This window comes from Betta splendens, chromosome 4 (genome assembly GCF_900634795.4).
Source record: "Betta splendens chromosome 4, fBetSpl5.4, whole genome shotgun sequence".
In the NCBI taxonomy this organism is placed as follows: domain Eukaryota; kingdom Metazoa; phylum Chordata; class Actinopteri; order Anabantiformes; family Osphronemidae; genus Betta; species Betta splendens.
The window spans coordinates 2908669-2925564 of NC_040884.2; the positions used below are offsets into that span (position 1 = coordinate 2908669).

Sequence of the window (16896 nt, forward strand, 5' to 3'; positions counted from 1 at the left end):
CAGGATATAGTTATGTTGACCAAGTCTATTCGTTCTAGCAAAAAATAAAACACACACACACACACCAGCATACATACATACATTCATTTTATGAATATTCTATGTTGCGCTGTGTTTCTTTTGAGCATCTATATTAAACAGTTCAATATAATTAGTTAAACCTTTCGGTCTTCACACTCTTTTCTCTTTTGCCTTTACTATAATAATATTCAGACTAGAGTCTGTCCTAATTTGCTGCATTTTTCCAGCTATATCATGTACATCCTTTTGTGTTGTGTGCCACAGTAAACTAGCATACTCACGTTTTAACGTCTGTTCAAGGGATATAGCTTTTTGGATTTCTGTTACCATTCGTTTAAATGTGCTATGTTTGTTAGGATATTATATATATATATACTATTTCTGCTTTTAAACAATGTACATTAGCTGAAGACGTCTAAAGTTCTTTAATGACTAAATGGGTCCCTCTATGGGCCGAGGTGAGTCATTACAGACGTGCAGACCTTCGTCCTCCGTTACTGTAGGTGGCGCTAACTACACCCAGTCATTACTGGTCGTTGCAGTCAAACAGGCTTCTGGTCTTTGACCGATCTTTGATTTGTTTTGGTTCAGGTTCGTTTCGAATCGAAACAGTTGGGGAGAGGGAGGAGGGGTGAAGTTTGTTTATTATCTAGCCACGCTAGCTGCTGCCGTGACCTAAAAGGAGGATTTCTGCAAAAATATGTATTATATGTATCGGTGCAGCGCACGGTAAGAGCTACAGACATCTCTCCCTTCGTACTTCAACTGAAACCTCAAAGTGAAGCTTTAACTTTAATAAGCTCTGTTTCTGTTTCTTACCACAAGCAACACAACATAATCAGAAGTAACTTGCCAAGTAATTAAGGGTTGAGTGATAGAAGCATGTTTTTTTTATTTTGCATTGTGTTATATGTCTCCTCATACTCTGACTAAAATAATCATATCACGAATATGCCAAACTAAAGCTAGTTAGCAATAACTGTACACCACCAGATCAACAACCCGCCCTTGTGTCGTGTTGTGCTCAGGCTTTAAACGTCCAGGGCTGTTTCCGTTTTGCAGAGCGTCTGGGCAGTGGTGGCAGTGTTCGGTCCGTCATTCGAGCTCTGCGTCGAGAAAGACCGGGCGTCCGCGCTGCTCCTTCCCGGTGCTGGAGCAGCCGCTGCGGCCAGTCCTCCGTCACGTGTACGAAGCCAATCTGCTCAACAGCAACGCGTGCCACGAGAAGTACGTTGGTCCGATGACGTGAGTTGTGTGTCAGACGCAGGTCGCTCATCGCGTCTGCCCCGTGTCCTAAGGTTTGTGGAGTTGAGTGAGAGGGCGAGGAAGGGCGGCGGAGAGGCCGCCGTCGCCAGACACACGCTGAGAAACCAGAAGCTGCTGGTCAGAGATCGCCTGCGCCTTCTGCTGGATGACGACGACTTCGTGGAGCTGTCGCCGCTGGCTGGTCTGGGTCTGCCCTACGGAGACGTCCCTTCAGCCGCCGTCCTCACTGGTCAGAAGCCACTTACTGCTGTACTGCAGCTCCGGCACTAACCGTACGACCAGTTCAGCCACTGTTTATTGATATTATACGTGCAGGTATTGGCAGGATCTGTGGTCTCTGGTGTGTGTTTTTTGCCAATGATGCTACTGTGAAAGGTGGCACATCGTATCCAATCACATTGAAGAAGCAACTACGAGCTCAAGAAGTAGCACTTAAAAACCGGCTTCCTTGTGTTTACCTGGTCGACTCCGGAGGAGCCTTTCTGCCGCTGCAGGTTGGCAAACGCAGACGTCTCTGCCTCTGTACTTAAAGGCCAGAGAGCCTCTTTCAGGGGGATCTGAATGTTTTTCATAATTAGAACCCTGTTTGTGTGTAATTACCCAGTCAGAGATCTTTCCTGATAAGAACCATGGAGGAAGGGCATTCTACAATGAAGCCATCATGTCAGCCATGAAGATCTCACAGGTGAGGAGTTTTAAAGAAGCCCGGACACAGCGGGAAAGAATAGCACAGGATAAACAAAACAGGCTGTGTTAACAGGCTTATTATTGTGTGTAAACATCAAACCCTGCGTCACATTTGACACGTGCTACAGAGCTAATCTTCAGATAAGTCCCAAATAGTTCTATATGAAAAAGTATGATGTTGTAAGTAATTCATTGATGTGGGTAGTGATTGATTTAAAAACTCAATAGAGCTACAAACTATGGAAGTCATCTGTCCAAACAGCCACACGGCTGCATTCGACTTTAAAAATGACACGCATTAGTGTTTAAAGTAGCTTTTCATTAATTTGGTAGTTCATATGAAAACGACTGATGATCCTAAAGGTGTCAGTGGTGTGCGGGTCCTGTACAGCGGGTGGGGCGTACATACCCACGATGGCCGAGGAGGCCGTTATGGTGCACCGGATAGGGACGGTGTTCCTGGGTGGACCACCGCTTGTGAAGGCTGCTACAGGAGAGGAAGTGACACCAGAGGACCTGGGAGGAGCCAAGCTTCACACTGAGTACATCCTTAATCCAACCAAACCCCAATCATACAGATTATCAGTAAATATTCTCTTAGTTGACATGTTCACTGTTTGGTTTCAGGGTGAGCGGCTGTGTTGACCATTTCTCCTGGGACGAGCAGGAGGCATACGCCTGCGTCAGAAACATCATATCTACGCTTAACTTTGAACTGCCCGAGGAGGACGAGGGGAGAGCAGAGGAGGAGCCGCTGTACAGTGCAGAGGAGCTTCTGGGCCTGGCGCCACAGAGTTACAACCACAGTGTGGATGTTAAAATGGTAAGGCATGAAAAAATATAGTGTTACAGTCACAAGACAAAGTTGCTATTTTCCAACTCAAAATGAGTCACTTATGAGTCTTCTAGTAACTCTCCAATGTTAAAGTTGTTACACGCAGCTGTCATGTGCTACTGAATTTTTCCCCGTAGTGTTTCCATGATACCTGTTGGTTTTTTTCTGTCCAGGTCATCAGTCGGCTCACAGACGGGAGCCGCTTCCAGGAGTTTAAAGCTCGCTACGGAACCACACTCATCACTGGCTTTGCAAAAATACACGGGTAAAGAACAGGCCCATGCATGTCTTCCTGTGGTTGTGGTGACTTATTGAATACACTAGCAATTATAACTATTGTTATGACCCTGAGTTTGTTGGAGAGCTGTAAGGATTTCTCAGTGGATCTGACATCCATGTCAATCTCTTCTTAGCCACCTGGTGGGGATAGTAGCCAACAACGGGGAGCTGTCGTATCAGGCCACACTGAAAGGAAGTCACTTCATCCAGTTATGTGACCAGAGAGAAGTTCCACTACTCTTCCTCCAGAACACGGCGCCCGCACCCACTTCGGCGGTGTCCTTAACGCAGGTATTTACTGCCAAAAGCTGGTACAGTGTTGCTCAGAAGGTCTATTATCGAACATAGTTCTGTCATCTGTGTATGTGTTTTCTCTTTTTCTCCAGGCTGAGATAAGCAGTAACCGCCTGAATGCTCAGGGTGCGATGATGGCTGCAGTGGCGTGTGCCTCCGTCCCTAAAATCACTGTTGTGATCGGTGGTTGTCATGGCGCTGACAGCTATGCCATGGTGAGGGGCTCAGCTTGTAAATGTTACTGTAGTGAGGGGAAGTTGAGACTGTGCCATATACGACCATGCCGTTGAGCACATGCAGCTCATTTAACTAGAACATTGTTCCCTCCTCCAGTGTGGGCGGGCATTTGACCCTAACTTCCTGTTCCTGTGGCCCAACGCCAGAGTGTCAATAACAGCTCCAGGTCACGCTGGCTCTCTGCTCATCCCTGACAGCAAGCAGGAGGAAAAGCAGAGGAAGGAGCTGGAAGACAAGATGAACAGGAGGTTAGAGGAGGAGAGCTCAGCTTTCTACTCCTCTGCGCGGCTGTGGGATGATGGAGTCATTCTGCCTCAGGACACCAGGAAGGTTAGGCAGCACTTCTTTTGAAGTATCCTGTGCTTCACATAACAACACAAGGTTTGCTAATAGGATCGTCATTCTGTATCTCTGTACAGGTTCTAGGAAAATGCCTAAACATCATCAAACAGCAGCAGTATCAGGTCTCCAGAGACAAGCTGCAATCAGTACTGCTACGTATGTAGACGTTCTTCTGCTCCACAGCTGCTCTGAATGTCCGTGAGATTAACACGCTGCTCCCCAGCAGGCTCACAACAGACCTTCAACGTTAAAATATGCTTAAAATGATCTGTTATTGTTGTGACGTTGAGGCAGCGTTGAAATAACGTTGTATGTATGTATGTATGTATGTATGTATTGTTGACAGCAAGACACTGAAAAATAGGTTACACATTGAAATACTATTTACATTGTAACATAAAACGTTGACGTGCCTGCAGGGTCACGTCTATTGCAGAAGGAAAACATTCAGTGATGCTTGAGTTTATTGCAGTTTAAATATGAATAAATAGCATTTTGCCTTATGTATGTTTGTATATGCACGGACCTCATGAATAAAAGCTTTTAAATGTATTTCACATTCAAAACAAAAACTAACTAAATAATAAACACCACTGACCTCAGGCAACGTCTCCATGCACAGGCATCTTTTACTCCTGCTGTTTAAAATTTAAAGCTTAGTTAAAGTCCCACATGAATGCCTTCTATTTATTCAATAAAACCCTTTGACTAATTCAACTACTAAATCTGACTAATTTGTATATTTGAGTTTATACAGTATATTTTAATGCAAAGCAGCGTTGGAGGATGAGAATAAAAATAAGACAAAATGTATCAAAAGCCTTTATTAAATCAGATGTAAACAAATATTGTACCCTGTGAGGTCAAACTGGTGTGAGTTGGTACTAATAGGCTGTTTGACTTGTTCTGCCTCAGCAGGAGCTTTGGTGGAAGCTAAAGGGTGAGGGATCAGGACCGGTGTTTTTAGGACTGGGTTCGATTAGGGTCGCGGTTTGTACGAGCCATGGAGGGTCACAGGGATGATGGTGTTGACCTCCACTCTGGCCACCTCCGTGAGTTCTACAGCATCCAGAACCAGTAGGAAGCTAGGTCTCTCTGCGCCCGGCTTCACCACGATGCTCAGGAGAACACCTGCAACGCGGAGGAGGTGAACACGCAGCACGTGTGTCACCACCAGAAAAATACAGCTTAATAATTACCATCGTCCTCCTCTGTGGATCCAGGTGTCGGCACAAACAGCGGCTCTGATGGGTAACACTCCTCTTCCTGCCACACCCACGTCTCTTTGGTCTGCACATTGAGCTTGACTATCTACAGCCAGTAAAGTTAAACCAGATTTATTTTATATCACATGCTGTTTGCGTTCCCATATTAGGAGCTGTAGACTTATTGATGGGTGATTCTACCCGGTCAGGGATGAAGTGGTTGAGTCCAAGACCGAAAGCAAATGAGTACTTCCTCCCACAACACTGAGTATAGTTGATCTGAGGAAACTCAAACGCTGAGTGAAAAGAAGAAATGTAAAATACACAGATGGGAAAAAACAGTGCTCATGTGTATATTTACTGTGTTACCTTGTCTTGGCCCAGAAAATAGCACTTCAGGTTCAAGCCAGACGGTGCCGTCGCTCAGAAGAACAGCAGTTGCTGTAGTGTAGGACAGAGAAACCAGATTCTTCCCCTGGTCCTCCTGAAAACACAAAATAGCTGCAAATGAGAGCAGGGAGAAAAAGTGACCTGCGGCAAACTCAGTTCCAGCGACTTGGAAGGCAGAAACTCCCACATGCAAAACACAACAGTCCTCCGGAATATGGACTGACCCTGTGCATGTCCAGCGGCAGCACGTATCGCCTGACCTCTGGCTGAGGAGCGCTCATCGCTGCTCTCTTCACCTCCTCCCACTCCCCCTTCAGCGTGGCCAGATACAGGTAGTTATACACAAAGTCGTGGCTGCAGAGACAGAGGGACAGCGGAGGTGACTGGAGGTGAAGCGCACACAGGTGAGACGCACACGTGGGGTCGCACCGACCCTTTCCACGTGCACAGGTCCACCACCACGAAGCCCTCGTCCTCATAGGCGTTGATGTGGTGGAAGAGGTTGAAGGCTGAGGTTCTGAACTTGTGGCTGCTCAGGTGCGCCGCTGGATCTTTGGTAGCCAGGTGGAACAGTGTCTGCAACACACAAACGCTCACTGCTCACTTTATTAGGTTCACCGGTATCTTCTACTGCAATTCTACCATATTAGGTGTTGCTAACATTTTGGGCATTAAATCTAAACTTTATGATCCTGACCCTGAATCCCTCCTGCCCCCATCTGACCCTGACACTACTCCTTCCTACCCCCATACTGTCGTTGGATTCGAAGCAGTCCATGTACGTGGCCCCTCTGATGCTCCACGATGACAAGAATTTAAGCAGGTTGATCTTCACCGGCTGCTCCACAAACACAAAGTAGTTTTCTGTCAAACCGAAGCTACAGACAGAGACGCAGACAGGGAGACGTGCACATGAGCCACGAAAATGCAAAAACACAGGCATCACATCATCAGAGACAAAGAACGCTTCAACTCGGTACCTGTGCACATAGGACGGTTTCAGCCTCTCGCTGCTGGGCAGCTGAACCACAACCTGTGATTTCTGGAGGGAGTCTGACGGTTACAACACAACAACACACAGAGGTCAGTCAATACAACAACAAATCCGTACACATCCTGTTACTGAATGAATGTCCCTTTTTGCTGTCAGACAAGGTTTAATGTTGATCAAACTCACCTTTATGAGCAGGTGGGATCTTGACAATGTTATAAGCCAGACTCATGTTCTTGCCGAAACAGTTGCCGATGTTATACATAGTGCCGTCAGTGTCAGTGTGGGGGTGGGCAGTCACCCCGTTCACTGACAGGTACTTACACAGATCCACCTGCAAAGACCAAGACAGTGACCGAACACCAGTAGAAACAACAAACACCAGTTAAAGGCTTCTGTCTCACCTTCTCTAAAGTCTCCAGTGAGTCGGGATCAACCTTGGTGATGTAGTTGGTTTCTGTGACAGCGTAGAAGTCTTCACCGATAGGATAGATGTTCACTAAACAGTTATCAGTCACTTCAATGCCCCTGAAGTAAGTAAAGAATCTGAAGAGATGCCGGTCAATGAGATGGTCAGGTACAACTGCTTCCTGCCAGTAAAACTGTAATAATATGTCTAAAGGTTGCTCTAATATAACAGCAGGTTTTAAGTAAAAGTAAAAATATGTTATATATTTGCTTGTGTAAACTGTGTTTAAGTGTCTTTAAGACGACTCTACCGGCCACAGGGTCAAAGGTTGCGTTCACCTGGAGAAGATGTTCCTGCAGGGGTCTGGGTACGCGGCGGTGCCGAACTCAGTGATGACCACCCTCTTCTCTGTCATAGCGCGAACATATGCATCCGTCCTGATAAACCTGAGGAAGCAGAGCGCACACATCACATGCCACATGTTACAATGCAGATGAAACATGTTCTCTGCCCAGAGGAATGGCAGCATTAAAGATCTGGTAGTGGATTGATTTCCAGTGGAGCAGTCAATGATGGGACAGAGGAGAGGTTTTACTTTCTTACTTCCTGTAGTAGGTCGCCCGACCGTTCTTCAGGTCGAACTTGTGCAGGAGAGCCTGTCCATCGAACATGTGGTAGAAAGGTTCGTCTCCCACCTCGAAGAGACCCGGACCCATCCTGAGCAGACTGCCCCCGAGCCACGCAGGCAAAACACCTGCACGCACGTGCACACGCAGGCACAGGCACGCACAGTCACACATGCACAGGCAGGCACAGAAAAACAGACACACACACACACACACACACACACACACACACACACACACACACACACACACACACACACAGGTACACTATCTGTGGGTCTAATAAGATTCCCTCAGTGTCACAGTCCTAAAACATTTTGTCAAATCTTTGAGGGAGAATTGTTTTGTTTTTTTACCGCTGATCTTTGCGGTTATGGGTTCTGTCAGTTCCTCCACTGTCTCAAAGAGCCTTCTGTAACCTGCAGCAGGATGCTCCACACTGGAGAGGAAACAACAAGGGTGAATAAGTGGTAAGGTTCAGCTGATGATTAGAGCTAAGTTGATGATGTGACCCTGTTTCGTCAACTCTGTCATCTGTTCCTCTAATTCTGCTGCTTCTGTTCGTTTCGTATCTTATAAAAGCTGATGCAGACGATACACTGTAAAAAGCCTCAGACGACTAGACTAGAACCAGATCACCGCCCAGAATACCAGCTGAAACTCCTCCTCAATGACTGAGCACAGTCATAAACTTCATGTCCGCTTTAAGTCAACATTAAAATCTAGTTAATACCTCGTGGAACGTTTTCCATGATCTAGAATCTACATAACAGACTCCCATTGAGGCAAAGCACTGAAGGACACATGTGTAAGCAAGCTGGTGCCTCAATAAACAATAAATGAGAGCACATGAAATGAGTATGTACGCTAAAACATGCAGCTTGCTTACCGGCTGACCATGCTGCCTGATGCGTCTCACTCTCTACACACTAGTTGCTGCCAAACTGGACGCTGGGCTGCATTTACACTACAGATTTCCTCTGTGTTCCTCTGCAATGGAAGCTGGGCTCCTCCTCTCTGCCCTCCCCCTCCATCTCCCTTCTCCTCTCCCGTTTTCCCTTCATGCCTTTTGCTTCTTCCACCTCCACTCTTCCTCCTCCTCCTCCTCCCCTGATCCCAACCAGCACTGAACAAGCCGGCTTTGTCTGCGCTCTTTTCAGCCATCTGGCCCTCGGCTCTACGCAGAATGTCCCTCAGCTTCCAGAACAAGCTTTGTGTCAACCTGGGAACCCAAACAGTTACTCAGCTCCCAATGAAGGCACTCAGATTGGAAAAGTCAGCCTGTGCAAGCAGCTTGTCAGTGTTTGCAAACAGGATATGCATGTAGAAAACAACCCTGGCTAATTAGTACCAGACCACTGAGAAACAGTTTAAGCAGGCGGGTTCTGGAGGGAGGAACAGACAACAGGGAAGAATAATAATGAATAGAGGATATAAGAGTGGTGATTCATATGAATTTAATAAACAGCAAAACAGAACAACAATAACATATGTGCTTTATTAAATATCAGATCTCTCGTCTAAATCCCTGTTGTGAAAATGACTTGATAAGTGACCATCACATGAATCTGTTCTGGACTGATGTAACTCCCTATTCGTGTTTCTTTCCAATAACAATTTAAAAAGTCTTCAGTTCATTCAAAACACTGCAGCCAGACTCTGACTGGACTGGAGAGACCAGAGGACACCTTTAACATCTGCTGGAGTCCAAGTGTCATGGTAGCAGAGGGAGACCTACACATAACTAATAATACTGGCTGAACGACCTCTGAATGTGAATGAATGTTGACAGAGCCGTATGAGATTTTAAAAGAACTGAACAAGTTTATTTCCCAGTACTTTGCATAGTAAACAACAGAGTACATGTAACTGGAGGTTCACTCCTCTGCAAGAGTCTAAAAACACTTTGATCTGAGGTATACAGACGTCAAGGAATTAAAACTTCATATAACCCAGGATCAATTTAAAAGGGACTGCAAACCCAAAAATGAGTTATCTAGGAAAAGCTTCAGTTTCAAATGTATTAAATATGTATAAATTAAACTCCCGAGGAGTGACATTAATGTGGGGCCATTTATAATGTCTAAACCAGTGCAAAATATGTCTCTTTTCAGTAAAGAAGGAAGGAATGAGCAACTGATGCTGTAATACAAAGTGTGTATAAAAACTAAAAAACACATCAATCAGAAAACATTAACTCTGCTCCCAATGTCATCATCCATATAATTTAACTTAATCTAAATATTCTTCTAGAGTTCACAGAAATGCCTATTTTTCTCCCAAACTGTGCTGTGAAGCTGCATGTACCAAACCACACACACTATCTCCAGGACAGAATCAGCTGGAAACAGATGAAAAATTGGTTAAAAACGATCTACACAAAAACACAAAATAATGTAAACTGTCTATCCACCGGCTTTCATCATACACACATTTCACCGATGAGCCACCGTAGAAGTCTCCTGACCTGCATTAACTTGCGATCACACAAGTTTCCAATGTAACACAAAGTTCAAACTGAGTTCAAGATTGATGCAGAGACAGTGACAGCTGCTTAGTTTAGTTCCTGATGCTGAAAGCTTTGGTTTTCTTGATACTGAGCAGAGGAGGTTTAATCTTTGGCTTATTGTCCTTTTGTGTAGAGGGGAACCGCCGACTGTAGATGTCTGGGTACTGCTTCTGAAACTAGAGGAAAGACAAACTCATGAGTGTCTCTACCGTATTCAAGACTGTGGCTTCAGGTCCGGTCGACCCAGAGTCTTAGTACCTGCTTTAGTTTCTTGCGTCTGTCCTTCTCACTTATGTTTTGGTCTGTCAGCAGAATCTCCAGGAGCTCTTCCATGGCTTTCTGAGAGGATTCTGTTTTCTGTTGCTCAAACTCAGCACCACTAATCTGACGGCAGAATGCATACATCTGCACTGGAATGCAATGTGCATCGCCGGCATCAGCATTAGGAACACTATCGATCGGAACCTGGGTTGAAAAATAGAAATGATTAAAATACATCAACTAACAGTACAAATAACTCCTTTTACCAGAATCTGCTATTATTTAACACTCAATCTGAACCTGATACACTATCAGGTTATCAAAATGTGTACCTGTACGGTGCGTAGGTACAGTATGTAGTCATTGATGGCGCTAAGCAGATACTTTGGGACCGAGAGAATCTGTTCTTGGTGGTCCATTAGAAATGAGACCAGTCTGGTAGCCAACAACTCATCCAAATCGCCCTCCTCAGCACTGCCCAGAACACAGCCAGAAAAGGTGTGAACCATCTGAAATAAGAATGACAGAAAAACAGACACAGGAAAGAAAATATTAACAAAGAGCCCTTGATGTGTGTATTGGTTGGTTGGTTGTTCACACAGCTTCCTACGGCAGGTTTCTCACCAGCGTTCGCGTGCCGATGGCGGGGTGGAGTCGAGGCAAGTCCACGTTCTGGCTAATGCGTGACATCATCCTCATAAGGAGCTGTAACTTCCTGCGGGAGGCGGGGGGCAGGAGGAGGGTGCAGAGCTGCAGCGCTTCGATAGCTACTCGCTCACAGTGAGGCTGGAGAAGGCCTACATATATATACACACAGTCATTTGGAATTCATTACACATGTGAAGCATCTTTTAGTAGCAGTGGAATCACTCAGGTCCACATTCATCCATCGCTGCTACATCAAGACGGAATGGATGGATGGATGACTGATGAATGAAGATTAATCAACTGACACTACTGTGAATGTGGAGGTTTATGTTACTAAAAGCTCTGCAAACATCATGGCTCAACTGGACATTTTCTGGGAGTCAAACTTCACCTTTTGAGTTCAAGAGCAGCCATAAAGAGCAACCAAAACTTTGCATACTAGTAGTGGTTAGATGGAATTAGTTTCGTTAGACATTCACAAACAAGCAGATAGACAGATAGACAGTAGGAGGTCTTACTGTGCTCAGGTTTTGACTGGGGAGACTGGAAGCTGCTGGTGGGCACACAGACAGGTGCTTTGAACAACGAGACAGGTTGAGACTGCTTGGACACATCCAAAGAGCTGATGCAGCGCCGGACAACAACAGGTGCGTGGAGCGTTGTAATATTAGACGTGCTGCAGGCAGGTCTGGGCCCACTAGGTCCTGAAGCAGCATGAGACCTTTGTGTTTTGGCTAGAGCAGGTGGAGACGACGTAGAGGCTGAATGACAGGAAGAAGGGGAATGCTGGTAGGAAGGAGGCTGTGAAGCTGAGGAGGAGCAAGGCGGGTCTGCAGGAGTGTTCACGTTGAGGCAGCTGCTTGCTCGGCCCTGACGCACAGTGTCTTTAACATCATCTTCTCTGGACTCTATGACAATGTCCAAACAGCTGCCTACGCTTCGTGGACGTGACCTCTGCGATCCCGACAGTCCAGCAATAGAAACAGCAGACAGCTGATTTTTGATTGTCATATTCTGACAAGTAATGGGAGATGTTCTGGACACAGCCGTACAGGCTGAGCCACTTTGTTGTGTTGTGGTGGGAGGGCTGTCATCCTTGCTCATATTCCTAAATGCACCAGATTCTAGGGTGTCAGTGGATGAAAAAAGCTGTTGTTGTGTGAGTGGGACAGAGTCGTCGAGGATTGTTTCCAGCGAGAAACTCCTGGTTTGATGTTTCATTGAAACAACGTTTTTTAGGCTTGAGCAGCTACCTCCGAACTGACCGTCGCCACCTCCCTTCAGTTGCACTAAGCGTGACTGAAGTGTCCGGCTGAGCACTTCTCTCATTGGTGACTCTGTCTCATCACATGTTCCTTGTCTGATCAACGACAGCAAGAGACACTCGGTGGAGCGGAAAGACGTTTTGGCAGGAGGGGGCACTGAGGGGAGATCAGGCTTCTTCCGTTTCCCACGTTGGTGCGCAGTGGGAACTGTAACATAGCCGCAAAACACTGAGAGGCGATGCAGAAAGAGAGAAAGTGGGAGAAGGCAAAGCAGTGCAGGCAGAGTGTCAATGCAAGCAGACAGTAAAGAGGAGGAAGAGGGTTACGTTAGTTCAAACCTTTACCGTACATACAGGACTATCAGTTGGTCAGAGACAAAACACAACAAGCAAACACCAACAAACAGGAAGTACAGCTGCGCAAATTGTTAGGACCCAACAAGTGGCAACAACTAAAACCTGGTAGGAGTCAAAAAGCACTTTAAGAGATCAAAGGTCACAATGACAAGAGACAGACATCAAATCTGTTTGTGCCTCATTTTCCTTCGACAGCTGAATAAATGTAGTCTTTGATTACTGTACTGGCTTAGCTGCCTATTCGTGGTCAGACAAACCCGTCCACCTACCCAGGACGTTGATGAATAGTTCATACAGTTCGTATGTGAGCAACGGCTGTGGAAGGCTGTAGAAGTAATCAGACACCGTTTTGAAGACGTCTCTCTCAAAGCCAGGATAAGATGGCTGCGCGCTGTCGTACTTGGGCCCTGGAAGCATACGGTAGACAAAAGTAGGTTATCACAAGATGAGAGATTGGGTATAGTGAGCTTTAACTTCCTAAAGTCCAACTGTAGGGCCAACACAAACTACATATGAATTTAGGCTTAGAAAGAGCACAAAAAGAACACTGTACAAAATAGTGTCTTTTTAATTTAATACCAGCAACTTCTAATAAAAAAATACAAAATAAGTATAGTGAGTTAATAAATGCATTGATGTCACACTGTTCAAATTGTAAAAGAACTGTGTAAAAAATGTGATTCATGAATTCAAAAAAATCAATTTTCTGTTCGTTACATTTCTACAATGTCCATGTAAAGGTGCCTGAGTAGCTTCTTGTTACTCACAGTTAGCAAGACTCTTCATTGCAGACAACGCCCAATGAGGAAGGTCATCTGGAAGAGGGAGCGAGAGATCAGGTAAATGATTATCATTTTGTGCACCAGGAAATTGAATGAAACACTCATGATGTGAATTTTGAGGCAATAGCAAACATACTGGTCTTGTCGTCCAGCGTGACCACTCCATGCTTGTTGACTTTGGTCATATTATGGATAATATTCTGTGGGTTTACGTAACGGTGATCTAAAACTTCATCAAGAGATGCAACGCCCAGAATCCTCTGCAGGCTAAAACAAAACACACAAGAATCACTCAAATTCCTTCCTTCAAACTTCACTTGTGCTCTACACTTAAGATTTGTTCTTTGCTGTCTTTTTCCCTAAAAACAAAAATAGAAAAGTGCAGTGTGTGTTTATACTGGGTCAGGGTGATGTCTCTCCAGATGTCATGCTCATCCTCCACTGTCAGTTCTCGTCGGGGTGTCTGCTGTTCTTCTTCACACTGACTCTCTCCCTGTGTCTGCAGAGCAGGATCTGCATTCTCCTGAAATAAACAGAAATACGACATAAACAACTGATGAGTTCAAAATGCAAAGAAAGAGGCACTTTATCTCGAAACATACCTAAATGTGCTCAATTACGATTTACATTACCAGACGCATTTCTGTCCAACTCACCAGCATTTCCTTCTCATGCCTTTTGATACTTCTAAACTTGAAGAAACCCTCCTTGTCCCTCAGTGAAGGTCTTTTCTTTAAAGAGCCCAGGCGTGAAGCTGGAGCTGGACAGGGAATAGGCTTCAGAGGAGAAGAGGAAGGGAATCTGAAAGACAGATTGTGGACGCAATAGTCATTAGCCTGTCACTAGCCTGTTTCTACATAATTTAAATGTGTCTGCCTATGCTGACCTGTACAGCGTGTTATTGTCCTCCAGGTCCTCTGTTCCCCAGCGACCCTTTACATCTTCAATCACATGGTTCTTCAGAAACTTCTTGAGGAGCTGCACGGTCTGCTGCCTGGTGACATCAGGGCCAAAGTTGTTGTTGCTACGAAGCAGCTGGTGCAGCCAATCTACGGCTGCAGCGGCTGTGAAGCAGGAGGAGTAGTGCCGGAAGTTTTGGCGATGCTTCCTGAGCGGCATACCGGCCCGAAAGAGACGAGTGACTTCATTCCACTAAAAGAGAACAAAGACTGGGTTTAGTCCACACAAACCTGCCCAGCAAAGCATTTCACTCTAGACTGTACAACTTCAGGAAAATTCCTGAAGGCATCAATATAATGGCCGATAGAGAAATAAGGACAAATTTGTGTAGTTGGGTTAAGATTTACTGTAAAGCGCTTTGTCACACGAAAAGAAGTCAAGTGCCTTTGTCTTTAATGCATTAGAACAAAGAATCTTTACAACAAAGACCAACAAAAGATCACATTTACAAAAGACACGCAAATCATTGTTGTTCAGCTGAAAGTGTGTGTGCTTAGAAATTGAAACTGTCTGCAAAATTCCGTTGTACAATGTCGATAAACGTTATCTTCTCCTATCTGAATATGACTTTAGACCAACATGTCAATTAACTAAAGCTCTGTTAGCTTTAGTCTTGTCTACTGACCTATTGCCCAACATCATATACATAAAATGAGGCGTTTGTTCGTGAAAATGTGTCGTGAATATTTGTTAGAGCCAATGCCATTGCTTCTGAAATTATTTTTAAGTAATACAACTAAACCGCAGACGTAAACGTGCATTAAAGTACATTAAAAATGCCCGGCAGACAAGGGCTTTAGCCTAACACTACCTTAGCTGTTAGCCACCGTTAGCTAATGTGCTCATCAGTTAACGTTAACTCACCAGTTTAGTTGCTCGGTACGGCCCGGGGGTGATGACATGCGAACTCATGTTGATCGTAAAGAACGCAGCGCTTAATCAATTCCCTTCATCCAAAAAGAAGAGAAGCACGAGCAGCCATCGCTCAAAGGAGAATGCGTTGATGTTTCGTTAGCAAACCACACAATCGAGGCTGCTCGCAATCGGTTCAAAATTACGAGCCGTCCTGTTCTGGCACCGGATTGGTCGGCGCCTGGGTCACGTGGGCAACACGGACCTGTGGCGAATCAAAACAAACAAAGTAGTTAAATGTGTATAAGGTTTGACGCTATTTGGACTACTTCTTTGCTTTTTAAATCTCGTTTATAGAAATCACATCAACAACTCTAGGTTAGTTGCTGCTAAATGTTGCACATTTATCCTACATGATGATAACATGCAACAAAATATAATTTCCCAATTTCTTAGGTTAAATTCTATCGCAGTGCTTATTTTTTGCTAAATTATTGCACCAACAGCTCCCTAAAGTTTATAATAATATATAAATATAATAAGAATTCTAAGAGAAGGTCTTTGAGTAATATGTTATTTTGATACATTTTAGCATTAGTTATCAGCTCATAAACTTTTTAGTAGTTTTAGTGCTTCTTCCTTGAGAGCTGGTGAGAACAGGCACAGGAGACGCAGCTCCATTGTATTTCCTGTGAATCTACATTAGCATCTAATAACAGGAGACAAGGTTTAGTGGGCACAAACAAAAGACAAGGGAGGTTAGAGACATTTCGGAGGGATCCATCCTCAGAGGAGGGGTATTAGTCACCCAGGAAATGCTATGGACATGCTAATGAAGAAAGGAAAGCACACTGAAGCACAGCTCACTTACACTGAACTAAAAGGAGGTTCACTCTTGTAACTTGTTAAAATCTACCCTGTTGCAAGATAGTTATACTAGTTGTTGGTACTAACTTCCTTATTTCCACAACAGGCCACACCAGCATGAAACCTGCTTCATTACAGGACTTGCTCAGTTTGATAGTGTCACTCAGTGTGATGCTGCTGCCCCAGCTGTCACAGCAAGAATGCTGGCCACAGTCTATGATATTCCTCCAAAAGTAGAGACTGCTAGGTCATTCTGCTTGTATCACTTGGATACTTGGTATTTTTATTCTAATTAAATATGTATTTTTTAACATTACTATGATTGATGTGCCTATTATATAGCAGCTTATTTTAAAATGTAAGGAATTTATCAAAAGCCAGATCATTTCGTAGTAGTGTGATTTAAAATATCTCCTGCTTTGCATAAAGGTGCCGTGACCCGGATTCGAACCGGGGTTGCTGCGGCCACAACGCAGAGTACTAACCACTATACGATCACGGCATGCTATCTCTGACCCTCCTGAAGAAGTCGCCAGCAGTAGTCATGTGATGCAATAGCGCATCTGGTTTCGTGGCCTATAATGGAAAACTTGTTAAAGCGTGTGCGCAGTAACTCCTAACTCACATACTCAATTTGTCAATCTGTTAATGAAGCAAAGGTATAAAGACTTAGTGGCGTAACTGTGCAATAATAAAAGATCGTGTTAGTTTTGTTAAGGTAAAAAAGTGGTGCGAATTTATTTAGTGATGTCGAAAATTTTACATTAGAGTAAAGCATGGAAGTAGTTCTTGCGTCTGTGATTGTGGGCGTGGT

The 16896-nt window shown here is 44.7% G+C and overlaps 3 protein-coding genes and 1 non-coding gene across 7 annotated transcripts; 1 reads left to right on the forward strand and 3 right to left on the reverse strand.

The window, feature by feature from the left end:
• The first annotated feature begins 547 nt into the window (after positions 1-547).
• On the forward strand, positions 548-4563 carry si:ch211-198n5.11 (methylcrotonoyl-coenzyme A carboxylase 2). The gene is made up of 12 exons (XM_029147148.3): positions 548-750; positions 1084-1248; positions 1320-1516; positions 1603-1781; positions 1892-1972; positions 2338-2516; positions 2602-2797; positions 2983-3074; positions 3223-3379; positions 3475-3597; positions 3716-3949; positions 4039-4563. Exons 1-12 carry the CDS (start codon positions 722-724, stop codon positions 4123-4125), a joined length of 1719 nt encoding a protein of 572 aa, XP_029002981.1. The 5' UTR covers positions 548-721; the 3' UTR covers positions 4126-4563.
• Positions 4564-4770: 207 nt separating this feature from the next.
• Positions 4771-8627, reverse strand: LOC114853594 (retinal Mueller cells isomerohydrolase-like). Its single transcript, XM_029147150.3, has 14 exons — positions 8472-8627; positions 7939-8021; positions 7560-7710; positions 7295-7402; positions 6952-7093; positions 6734-6881; positions 6537-6609; positions 6302-6434; positions 5990-6132; positions 5781-5910; positions 5536-5650; positions 5368-5462; positions 5161-5272; positions 4771-5092 (listed from the first exon to the last, which is right to left on the reverse strand). Exons 1-14 carry the CDS (start codon positions 8480-8482, stop codon positions 4941-4943), a joined length of 1596 nt encoding a protein of 531 aa, XP_029002983.1. The 5' UTR covers positions 8483-8627; the 3' UTR covers positions 4771-4940.
• Positions 8628-9381: 754 nt separating this feature from the next.
• On the reverse strand, positions 9382-15438 carry depdc1a (DEP domain containing 1a). Of its 4 annotated transcripts, XR_003785605.3 has the most exons (13): positions 15228-15438; positions 14290-14555; positions 14060-14204; positions 13802-13926; positions 13540-13670; positions 13389-13436; positions 12891-13028; positions 11519-12493; positions 10977-11149; positions 10685-10861; positions 10350-10556; positions 10015-10267; positions 9382-9923 (listed from the first exon to the last, which is right to left on the reverse strand). XR_003785605.3 is itself a non-coding variant. In XM_029147146.3 (12 exons), the coding sequence occupies exons 1-12, from the start codon at positions 15273-15275 to the stop codon at positions 10142-10144; spliced, it is 2538 nt and encodes an 845-aa protein (XP_029002979.1). In that variant the 5' UTR covers positions 15276-15438; the 3' UTR covers positions 9382-10141. The 4 variants fall into 4 exon arrangements, 3 of the variants coding, with proteins under 3 accessions (XP_029002979.1, XP_029002978.1, XP_029002980.1); XM_029147146.3 differs by having other exon boundaries at positions 9382-10267; positions 11519-12472; XM_029147145.3 differs by having other exon boundaries at positions 9382-10267.
• A 1074-nt stretch (positions 15439-16512) lies between these two features.
• trnah-gug (transfer RNA histidin (anticodon GUG)) lies at positions 16513-16584 on the reverse strand. Its single transcript has one exon. It is a non-coding gene; the product is annotated as a tRNA-His (tRNA).
• Positions 16585-16896: the final 312 nt, after the last annotated feature.